The 12,394-nt window shown below is 33.7% G+C and overlaps 1 protein-coding gene across 1 annotated transcript; it reads left to right on the plus strand.

The window, feature by feature from the left end:
* Nucleotides 1-2,118: 2,118 nt before the first annotated feature.
* LOC107002670 (cationic amino acid transporter 9, chloroplastic) lies at nucleotides 2,119-11,852 on the plus strand. The gene is made up of 8 exons (XM_015200798.2): nucleotides 2,119-2,495; nucleotides 4,559-4,968; nucleotides 7,106-7,282; nucleotides 7,403-7,627; nucleotides 7,713-7,889; nucleotides 9,026-9,262; nucleotides 11,251-11,340; nucleotides 11,438-11,852. The coding sequence occupies exons 1-8, from the start codon at nucleotides 2,246-2,248 to the stop codon at nucleotides 11,579-11,581; spliced, it is 1,710 nt and encodes a 569-aa protein (XP_015056284.1). The 5' UTR covers nucleotides 2,119-2,245; the 3' UTR covers nucleotides 11,582-11,852.
* Nucleotides 11,853-12,394: the final 542 nt, after the last annotated feature.

Below are 12,394 nucleotides of genomic sequence, written 5' to 3' on the forward strand. Positions count from 1 at the left end.
GGTGTATATTTATGCTTAAGATGGATGGAAAATGGTGGGAGGTGGGATTGGATTTGGGAGTGGTGGGGCGCCAGACGGATGGGAATTTGTGGGAGGTGGGTGGGGCGGCAGATGGATGAGAAAGGTGGTTTTGGATTTGGGGGTGGTGGGCGGCAGTCGGATGGAAAATGGTGGGAGGTGGGTGGGGCGGCAGATGGATGGAAAATGGTGGGTGATGAGAATGGAAGAGTTCAGAAGAAGGTGCAACAAAAACGGAAAAATAACATTTTAAAAAAATATTATTTATTTTTTATATTTAATTTCTGATGTGGCATTAAAAAATGAGCTGGATTACACGTGTATATGGTTGCATTACACGCACTCTGTTCAAATAAAATAAGGGTTTAAAATATTGTGTTTCGTTAAGTTTAAGTGTTCACTTGACAAAATCCTAAGTAGAAGGATCCACATCACAATTAGATACAAGTATAAGGGTCTATCAGACCATTTCGCCTTTTATCAATTTTGGATACTTATAGACACATACATTCAAAAAAAAATTGATATACAAATCAATCATGAACGCTAATTTACACAATTAATCATAAGTTATATAATAAATCAACAATATTAAAGGTCAATTAACTATCACAATAATACTAATTGTGTATTTTGCAATTCATTCTTCCAATATTATTTTTTTTGAAAAAAAAGAAAGTGAATAATATTATATTTTTTATCCATTAAAAATACTAAATACCTTAAAAGTCTTCTTAAATTCTAGTTGATATGTTCTGTCATTAAATCACCATTTAAAAAAATAATAGACCTATTTAATTCATCAAACTTATGTCTCTACAAAATAAATATATAAATTACATGAGAATTTATGAAGATTATAAGAAAAATAATTTTAATAATCTAGTAACTTTTGATACTGTCACCAAACAAAATTGAATGAAAATATCTCGGTGTGCATTTATTACCTGATAATTCTAAAATTCCTAACTAAATTATTTAAAAATTTTAAGCAATTTATTTTATAAAAGTATTTAAATGAATTTGTAAGGTTGACAAAAAATTGGTAAGAAAGAGAAAATTATTATTTAACTTTTTTATTTTTATTCTTATTTTTATTTTTATTCTTTTATTCTATATTATATTATATTATAACTTTTCATACAATTAAACATCAATATATAAGCTAATATAATTAATTGAATTTCCTAACTTAATTCAATAATATACATATTATATGAGATTAATATGCTGATAAATAAAGATTAAAATTTCATTTTCTATAAATATTATTCACTTGCTATTTTCCTTTTTTAAAAAGATATTGTAAGTATATATGGATTCCAAAGCACCAAAATAATTATTTTTTAATAATTAATCGACCTTCAATATTATTGATTCATTATACAATTTATGATTAATTAAAGAAAATTAGCGTTCATGAGTGATTTGTACATCAATATTTTCTTGAATGTATGTGTTTATAAACATTCAAAATTGATGAGATTATAGTACGTTTTAAAAAAGTATTCTGCATAACATAAAAAAATAAAAAAGTTTAATTATGATAAAAGATTTTAAGTATGAAAATTTTCATAATAAATTAATTTAAAAAATTAAAAACAATATGTTATTATTTTAGTTAAATGAGTTTAATGAATTAAATTAGTATATTATTAAAAGATGATTTTAATGACATGTCATGCCAATTAGGAGACAGTGATGCTTTTGAATTGTTAAGTATATTTGGAGAAAAATAATGATAGTTGAGTGATATTTTGGTACTAAATAAAACATAAATGATACTCACTCTGTCCCTTTTTACTTGTTCACTTTTGAATTGGCACACCTATTAAGAAAATAATTAATGACATATTAAATTTATCATTTTACCTCTATTAATTATGAAATGGATGAAAAGTTCTATATTTTTAAAAATAATAGTCAGGTATAATAGATAAATTTTTTTTATATTCTTTAATTTATCAAAATAAATAAATAATTAAAAATAATTATAAAAAAAGAAAAATGGATAAATAATTAGAAATGATGGTAATATTTCAAGGCAATTGACTCCCAAAATTACTATTTACGCTTAAAAGAATCTTTTTCATATATTTTTTTAAAGAAGTTTGTGATAACACGATTTGTGAAACTGAATCATGTGGCTTAGTCATTTAGTATTGATTTGATCCTAATATAAGCACTTGTTGCTGACGATGATGAAGAGAGAATCGGAAATTCAAATATGAGTACTTGGGAACGCTCTGAATCTTCTTCCTCACCTTCGGTTCCGTCATGGTTTTCTCACTTCTGGTCGTCGGCGCTCCGGTCCAAACCACTAGCTTCGCCGTCGGAGACCACAATCCGTGCTTCCTCCGGCGAAGGTCTTGTCCGCCGTCTCAGTCTCTTTGATCTCCTTCTTCTCGGCATTGGAGCTTCTATCGGCGCCGGAATTTTTGTTGTTACCGGCACTGTCGCCCACGATACCGGTCCAGGTCAGCTTGCAATATAGAAAGTAAATTTGAATAACCGTGGCCCTAAAATGGACTAGATTAATGTATTTTTAATTAAAAATTAATATTGAATCGTGGAGATATGAAGGAAATTCGAATAATAAATGTATGATCAAGTATAACTAGTGCTCGAGTCCGCTGGATTAATTTTCTCTATTAGAAGAGCTGGAACTATAAAATTTAAATAATACAAAACTCACAAGTTAAATAACACTATGATGAGGTAATAATCACTCAAATGATTGATATGTCTTGTGAAGACATTATTTCTTCAATTTAATAATGTGAGAGGCGGTGTAGAATTTAGAAAGTAAGAGCAAATGAGCATGTGTCATGACATATGATTAAGAATGTGAGACGGTATACATTAGTAATGTGTAAATGACCTTCACTTCAGTATTATTTGCATGTCACTTGCAATTTGCAAAGTAGGATTCCTTGTGAAAAAACTGGAAAAATACCTTACGAGTTGGGAATGATTATAAACCTAACTTTGAAATATTGGGAAGTGTGGGGTGAATTGCGGAAAAAAGATTATAGGCCATTGCTTGGTTAGATCATATTATTTTGCTAAAAGTATTGCTTCAGGATGAATATGGCCTTTTCATTTTTTTTGTTAAAGAAATATTCAGACGTTCTTGTAGCTATGTGATGAGTTGGCAGTTGCTTCATATCAAGTATGTGGAGATAACTTTTTAGAGCATGTTTTGAATGGGAAGGTCAGTTTCATATTTATGTGTGTATTTGTTCTGTCTTTTGATATGTTTCATGTAATCAAGATGAGATTTACATTTATGACATAGAAGTTGCTAGTAAAAACTTTACTACTCCTGCCTTCTCATTTTATGTGATGGTTTTTGCCTGGGCACACCAACTTGTGAGTAAGAAAGAAGGATTTTTGAAAGTTGTGATTTGAAATAGCCAATAGACATTAATGTGGTTATAAAAATCATCTCCTTTATTTAAAATGAAAAGTTTAAAGTTGAATTATTTTTAGATATAGAAAAGTTTGTTCTTTTGAGACAAACTAAAAGAGAAGACTGTCGAAAATGGGACAAAAGGTACTACTACCTAGCTTGAGTGAGCATATCTTTAGTTAAGCTTCTTCAATGAAATAAAAGCCCTTCATGGCACTTGTATCCTTTCTATTTCAAGTATGCATATATTATTATAGTAACTACCACTATGCCTCAATTTTTAAGTAAGTTCGAGTCGAGTTTTTGAATTCTCAGGCTATGCCGTACCATTTAATTTCATGTTAGAACCAACTACTACTGCTACTACAACAACTATACATCAATTCCAAGTAAGTTCGAGTTGACTATATGAATCCTCTGACTGTCGTTCCATTTAAGTACATCTTAAACTCATATTACAAAATACTTAAGGCTAAGAATTTTATCAGAAACAAAGCAGCACGAAAATTGTGCTTGTGAAAGAGCTTTACAGTTTGTGCAATGCACTAATGTTGATTATGTCAGCAACATCTTGTAAATAGATCTGATTACTCCAGAAATTAAGAAACGAAAAGAGCTATTCTCTAGGCTAATTACATTTCCTCTTTGTCTTAATAAAATCCTAAGGTTACTACCTTTCCACAGTGTTCACCATATGGCAGATGGAATAGAGTTCCAAAAGTTGGTTACCTTTTAACAGAGTCTTTTCCAGCTCCTGCTTTGCAAAAACTTCAGTTTGGCATTATCCAGGTAGTTCCATAATGTTGAAAACATGGTCCAAATTTGATGAGCGACTTTGCAATTAACCTATTACTGACAGTCCATATATTAGGACTACTACTACTAACTATTATAATGATAGTAAGTGCTAGATGTTTTTCCATTTTCCATTGGCATATAATCTTAGATAGGGCTAAAAGGACTCCTAAAGCATAAGATTTATGGTAAACACACCAACATCACTAAAACATAGTCCTAACTAATAGGTAGCCTATATAGATCTGTTTCTTCCATTTTGCGCTATTTTTTCCCATAGTATGCATGTGTATTAATTTTTCATTAATGAGGGTTTATTTTTTTCTAGTACAGGAGTTACTGTCAGCTTCATAATTGCAGGAGGATCTTGCGTGCTCAATGCTCTCTGTTATGCTGAGTTAGCTTCACGCTTTCCAGCTGTTGTTGGGGGAGCATATTTATATGCTTATACAGCTTTCAACGAGATTATTGCTTTCCTTGTATTTTCACAGTTGATGCTTGATTATCATATTGGTGCAGCTAGCATAGCTCGCAGTTTAGCAAGTTATGTGATTACTGCACTAGAGCTCATTCCCTTCCTCAATAACAACATCCCAAGTTGGGTTGGACATGGCAGTGAAGAAATATATGGTGCATTTTCTTTTAATTTATTAGCTCCAATTCTCCTAGTGCTTCTGACAATTGTTCTATGTCGAGGTGTTGGAGAATCTTCAATATTAAATTCAGTGATGACAATGACTAAGGTGATCTTTCCATCTACTCTTTGTCCTTTTTTATTTGTCATAATAGGCGAGCTTGTTCTTCTTGGTGATTGAATACTATTTAGGGTAAAAGGTCCTTCTGATATCGAAGTGTAACTCCTTAAATTAGTGTAAACATTGCGAATGCAATTTCAGAAATTAGTTAACTTAAGGTAAGGAGATTTAAGTTCTCCCATAATCTGAAGAAGAGGACAGCTACATATATCTGCTAGTGTTTTATATATAGATGCTTAGAAAAAGATGTGGATCACTTCTTATTACACTGCGAAGTGACTTCATGCCTGTGGTGGTTTGTTTTGAACTTATTCAGTTTGTAGCTCGGCGATGCTGCATTCAACTGAATGATGAGTTGCATAGTTGGTCCTTTAGAAGAAGGAAAAGGAAAAACAGGGCATGGGATGTTACCACGCTGGCCATCATGTGGGTCCTATGGAAAGGAAGAAATAGGAAAGCTTTCGAGGGGATGAAAAATGATTGTTTATAAAAAATAGATAGCTTTTATTGTAAGATAATTTTTACTGCCTGATAAAGTTTATCTCTGTATAGAAGGTTGGGTATCATTTGTAAAGGGCCATGTTTTTGTATAGGTCCTACCTTTATGTATACAGTTTGTATACAAGAGTTTTGCTTGGATTAATAAATTGTTTATCTTATCTAGAACTTTTTTTTTGAATTCCACTACAATCAGATAAGCTGCTGTCATATAGGAGGAAATGGCATCAGAACTGATACTCTATGTTTCAGTTGTAGTTCTAATTTGTTGAGTCTTAGAGTAGCAATCAGTGTACTTCTTATATTAGGAAGAGAACTGTAGTATACTCGGCCACATGAAAATATGATTTTGGAGTGGGAGAGAGGGGAAGGGGGATCTGATAGTAAGAAGAGTGGGCAGTCTTAAATAATCAACAATGATAGGAAGCCAGTCAACATTGATTTTCTGTCACGACCCAAGACTACCCCTTGTTTTAACGTGGTACTTAGAGTCCAAGCTAACCCAAAGCCTGGCATGACACTGAGATTTATATAATTATCCACTGAAGGTAACTAATGCGGAAGCTGAATCTAAATAGTTTAATAAATCCACAATGCTATATGGAACATCTGAGTAAAACATATGTGGAGCTACTATTTGAATGTATGAAAGCCTCTACTAAGATGAGTTGCTGGGACAAGCCCCTAGCTTAATTCTAACTGTCTGAATATTGAAAGATATAAACAGCTGAAATAAAACACAAGGGTTGTCCTCGCAAGTTGAGGTCTCTCCAAAGTGCTACTTAGCTAGTTGGGAGTCGTACTAATCGCGAACTGAATGCTGAATGTCCAAGCCTATTATAAAACAATATAGTGTAGAGAGTATGCGGTCAGTATTTTGAAATGCACTGAGTATGTGAGACATGCATCACTAGTATACTAAACTGAACCTGATAAATCTGGAAGACTTGATGTACATGAACAATTGCAATGACCAAGTAAAACAACATGCAACTGATAAGTACTGAATTGAATTAACCGAATACATGGTCATGCAATATCTAAGTGACTGGACAGTGGGAGATGCTAAAATCGACATATAACCATGTGAGCTAGACGTGGAGTTCGATGCATAATTCCCATAAAAAAAGGCCCAATATACTTTGCCAAGGTGTAGAAGCTGATTTGATCTGTCATGGTACCACTAAGCTGATAATCTGTGCCTACAGGGGCTACATAGACCTATGGTGGAACTTGAATCTGGGACTTAGGGGTTGCTACTAAAGGTTTCAGCTAACGATAGTGAGTTTCATCGAAATATCCGCCTGGTGCTAAGTGACTCTCCCAACTGAGTTTATGCTGATATACTGAATAGCTCATGAATACTGATTACATGATACTAAAAACTTGATCCGAAAACATCTCATGCATTTTAACTGAAAAAATAGAGTATGTGCTGATAATGAGAACTTCTATATTTTGTTTGAATCATGCATTGTGCCTGCAGTGTGGACTTCCTTAATAAGGAATGCCATTGTCATGATATTATTTTCCTTATGTTTTGAAACAGTTGTTGAATGATTCCTTCTTTTAGGATTGACATAAAAGTTATATGCTGATCTCTGATTGAGAGACAATTTCTCTGCAGGTAGTCATTGTTATTTTTATAATCATTGTTGGAGTTTTTGAGGTTGATGTTTCAAATTGGAGTCCTTTTGCTCCTAATGGATTTGAATCTGTACTGACTGGAGCAACTGTAGTATTTTTTGCGTATGTTGGGTTTGATGCAGTTGCTAATTCTGCGGAAGAGTCTAAAAGCCCACAAGTAAGACTGATTGATATGATGCCCTTTTTGCGACCCGTCTTTTAACAAGTATCTAGTGGTTTTGATCATTCCCTTTTTTCTGTACTTACTGATATCTTTGATGATGAACCCGGTTACCAGAGAGACTTGCCATTGGGCATAATCGGGAGCCTGCTTATTTGTATTGCATTATATGTTGGAGTCTGCTTGGTGCTCACTGGGATGCTTCCATACAAGTCACTTGGGGGGGATGCTCCCCTGGCTGATGCTTTTACATCAAAGGGCTTGCAATATGTATCTGTATTAATTAGCATTGGTGCTATTGCTGGACTTACTACCACTCTCCTGGTTGGGCTTTATGTACAGGTATACAGCTTTTATGTCAAGATGCTGATGTCATTGAACAAGCTAAGAATTTGGTCCATAAGAGTTGAATTTTCTTTATGAGCAGTCCCGTCTATATCTTGGCCTTGGAAGAGACGGTTTGTTACCATCACTGTTTGGTGAAGTACATCAAACGCGACACACTCCTGTTCATTCACAAATTTGGGTTGGAATTGTTGCCAGTGTCTTAGCAGGATGCTTTAATGTGCACATTCTCTCGCACATTCTCTCAGTAGGAACCCTGGTATATTCTTTTTCTTCTTCTGCATGTTTTGTACTGGAGGTCCTCATGTGTATGTTAAATGACAATATGGGTTGAGGTGAATGAATCATATAATGATTACTAAGTTTATACTTTACAAGAGTTTCATTCCCAAAAATATGTTTTGGCACTCTTGCTCACAGTTCTTTCGGAAAGGAAATGCGCAAGAATATACATCCTTTACTCAAGAGGGTGCTGTGATAAATGAATAGAGTACTTTACATACTAAATAAGAGAAAGCAAAAGCATAAAAAGGTGAGAAGGTTCCTTGGGCTTTTAGAAAGAAGCAAGAAACACACATTATGAAAAGAAGACCAAAATATAACATCACAGTACACTAAAATAAATAGGAAATCATCGTAAATTTGATAACTATGCTAACTCAGAACAGGTCTCAGGTTTGCATCACTTTTTCTAGAACTCCTATAAATCAATCACAAAAATTAAAGCACCTAGGCAAATTGGAAGAAGACCAAAATATAACATCACACACTAAAATAAATAGGAAATCATCGTAAATTTGATAACTATGGTGACTCAGAATAGGTCTCAGGTTTGCATCACTTTTTCTGTAGCTCCTATAAATCAGTCACAAAAATTAAAGCACCTAGACAGATTGGAAGAAGACCTTGTTGCTGGGTCAATTCTTGTAACGAGATCTCATTTAACTCCCAAATATTAGCGGCTATGTTTTCCTTTCCTTCTTGTCAATGGTAAAAAGAAGAAGCAAAAGGAAGTGATGGAGCACTTGCTTTCCTTACCTCATCTGTTAAAATAAGGCACCATTGTGTCACATTAAATGGTCTCTCCAAGTGATGCAGCAATGACTTTCAAATCTCTGTGTGTTGCATGGAGAGAGGGGAGAGAAAACTTTCTGTTTTCACTCAGCAACCCCCCCCCCAAAAAAAAAAAAACCTTTCAATTTATAATGAGTCATACTTTTTTCCTTTGGAGGTTACTTTAGGATGAATGATGATATTAGTTTACACTTGATTTTAGAATAAAAAAGGTAATTCTATTAATAGATGGTTAGCATGACCTGTTTCTTGAATGTCTACATACGATATCTTGCTAATATAATGTTTCATATTACTTATGTTGATGCTGGTCTGTTTCAGACAGGATATTCTGTTGTTTCAGCATGTGTTGTGACTCTTCGCTGGAAGGATAAGACTGCCTGTCAGGTGTTTGGCAAGTCTATTTCTAGCAGGGCCGAAGGCCTCATATGCCTCATTACAGTTGTCTGTTGCGGGTTTGCTGCAGGAGTCTTTTACCGTTTCGGAGCTTTATTTATATTCATGATCGTAGCTGTATTTATTGCAATCTTTGCAGCTGCTGCTCTTCATTTCCGTCAAGTAAGTTGTTCCAGTCTTTTGCATTGAGAATCCTTAGACTTAAGTTGTTCCAGTCTTTTGCATTGAGAATCCTTAGACCATATACCAGGACATTTACTTGCACCCGTAATTAAGGTATCCTTGAAGTAAGAAAACTGAAAGTGAACATTTTATGGCAGCATGAAATTATTCTCTGACGCAGATATCTCAGGATCTAATTAGTGGAAAGTTAGACATATACTCTGGATTAATTCTTGGCTAAATGTCCAATTTTACAGCATGCTGCTTTTTATGATTTGAACCAACAATGACTTTTAAATGGATAAAATAAAATATTTTGGATTCAATCTTTTGTTAAAAAATTGCCATGTAAAACCTTTTTTTGTCTATTGGATCCAGCAATGTTCAACTGCTGACTTCTGATCAGTAAATACATGCTGGTCTTCTATAAACGTATGCTTAATATGTCTGGTGGGAGATATTATGACTTTTGAGGATGTTAGTCCAAGCTATTCCTTCTCAATCTGTTTGACGGAGCACTTTAGCTTATCCAGCACGATCTCAAAGTCGTTGAATTTTGAATAACTAAAATGTTAGTAGTCTCGTAATCAATATTTTCACAGCTGCTGTGTTCTTTTTATGGCGTTTTAAATTTTTATGCTCAAGTTGTGTTTCTAAATTTTGTTTGTTTAAAGCAAATGCACATCAAGTTCCCCTCCAGAGTGTCAAAGTTACTTTAAAACCGGCTATCTCACCAAATTCAAATCATTATAAATTCCCTGGGAAAACAGAATTGGAAGGAAATATGAAATGTATATGATTAAGCTCTCAGAAATAGGAGATGTAGATGCTTTGTATACATCAGAAAAGGGATGTCAGTGGGGCGGAGTGGGCTAAGTCTTCCCCTGCTAAACTTTTCCCCTGCCCTACCCTGTTTAGTTGTCTTCCCTGTTTAGATTCAACTCCGCCCTGCCCTGTTTAGCCTCTATTTACATATTCTTTGATTTCCTTGTCAAAAATTAAATTTCTTGTGATTTATAATCATTTTAACATCATCTTCAATTTTATTTTTTGCTTTAGTAATTTTCTTATATGTTATTTGTCCTCGAGGAGGTAGTGGTAAGGTTTGCGTACACTCTACCCTCCCCAGACTCAACTTTGTGGGATTTTCACTAGGTTTGTTATTGTTGATTATTTTGTGATGGTACTTTTATAAAGTTAAAATTTTTTGATTATGTAAAAATTCTCACATGGATTATTTTACTAAATGAGTCTTTGTTTTATTTAAGCTTCTTTTTTGTAAAAAAAAATTGGGGATAGGGGAAGGGGGAAAAATAGAGGAGGGGTTACAAGATGGGGAATCGAACCCTCACCAACTAGGTGAATGTTCAAGTAGTCAACCAACTGTAGTCATACTTAATGTGTGAATAGAACATAACTAGCAACCATTCCCTAACTTTCGCTATGTTTGTAACTGCAATTGCAAAAAAGTTACCTAAAACAACTAAAGAAGCATGAGCCATAGTCTCCGTGTTGTTAATGTTCTTAAATGCATAGATTATCCTATAGCAACCATCGACATTTATGTTTTAGCCAAGAAATTTGGTGATTGCCATCTTAGATTGCAAACTATACTCTCCGTACCATCCACTTTGCCATCGTGAATGAACTCATATCTAAAAACCATAATAATATCCTTTTAAGATTACTTTATTGTACTCTCAGTATCACTTAAAATTAATATATCATTGGGGAACGAAGTTGGTTTTATCCATTTCAGGGCCTAATAGTAAAATGACATTGCAACCTAATACATATATCATACTGGGAAGAACAAAAACTACTTAAGCCCATCAATAGAAAATATTTACCTATATGCATTGCTTTCCAACTTTAGGCCATATTTTGTCAAACTGAATATAGCATTGTTTCTAAATTTTAGGTTATATTTTTCCTAACAGTATATAGCATTGTTTTCTAAATTTGAGGTTCTCCTTTGTTCATCACAGGTTTATACTAGTACACCAGGATTTTCTTGCCCAGGAGTCCCCATTCTGCCTGCTGTTTGCATCTTCATCAATATTTTTCTGTTTGCCCAGGTTTGTTTCGTAAACATAGTACAAATACAAATCATCGGATACAATAAGATAAAATGATTGGAACTCGAGCTCATTTTTCCATTTCCTTTTCTTGCAGTTGCATTATGAAGCATGGGTGAGATTTGTTGTTCTCAGCATTGTTACAATTGGGATTTATGCAGTATACGGGCAATATCATGCCAATCCTCTAAGTTCAAACACATTAATCATTTACCAAAAGGCACCTACAGAAGCTGATTAATGAAACCTCCTAATGGTTTTTACTGAACCTAGATTATAATTTTATCAACTGTAAGTATCTTGACGCTATTCTTTCCAATAAAAGCTACACACAATTGTATTCGTCAAGAGTTGTTGTATCATGGTGCGTATATATGTAAAGTTATTTTGTATCTTACAACTTAGTGTTGTAGTTGAAAGCCTGGTGCTGTTTTGACTAACTACACTGTAATTGTACAACACCATTTCCTTGGTGGATTTCAATAGAACTTTGTTGTTTACTCATAAAAAAAGTACATGTGATCTTATTGACATGGAACAATCTCAACTTTGTGGACTCATATATAACTTGCTTATGGTTTTCGTATCACATTTCTAGATCAGCAGCAATAATTTTTTGGATTAGTTGCAGATTTTGAGGACCATGGTCAGGAAGTTACTTATGCCCGTTCAACCATCTAATTTAGATTCCAATATGAAGTTTAGATTTGAAATTCGTGTTTATTTATGTCATTTGAACAAAAAATGTACTTCAACTTGAAATTGTTATTTGAAATCTCAAATTCACCTAAAAGGAAGAATTTCAATTCCAAGTAAGTGATTTTTTTTTAGAACTTGGCTTATAACTTTACACTTTATAAAACTTATAAGAAAGATTGATAAAATTAAGAGAAGAAAAGTAACCCTAAGATAAGAAGCCCTCTTATAGTTGCTTTATGCTCCACTATATATGTGATGACCCGCCACGTCATAACACTACAAAGTGCCACATAAGTTTCACATGGCACAAAGTTTCCCATGTGAAGGGCTTACATACGAAGAATGCTAGTCCATA

Source organism: Solanum pennellii, chromosome 10 (genome assembly GCF_001406875.1).
Source record: "Solanum pennellii chromosome 10, SPENNV200".
Lineage (NCBI taxonomy): Eukaryota > Viridiplantae > Streptophyta > Magnoliopsida > Solanales > Solanaceae > Solanum > Solanum pennellii.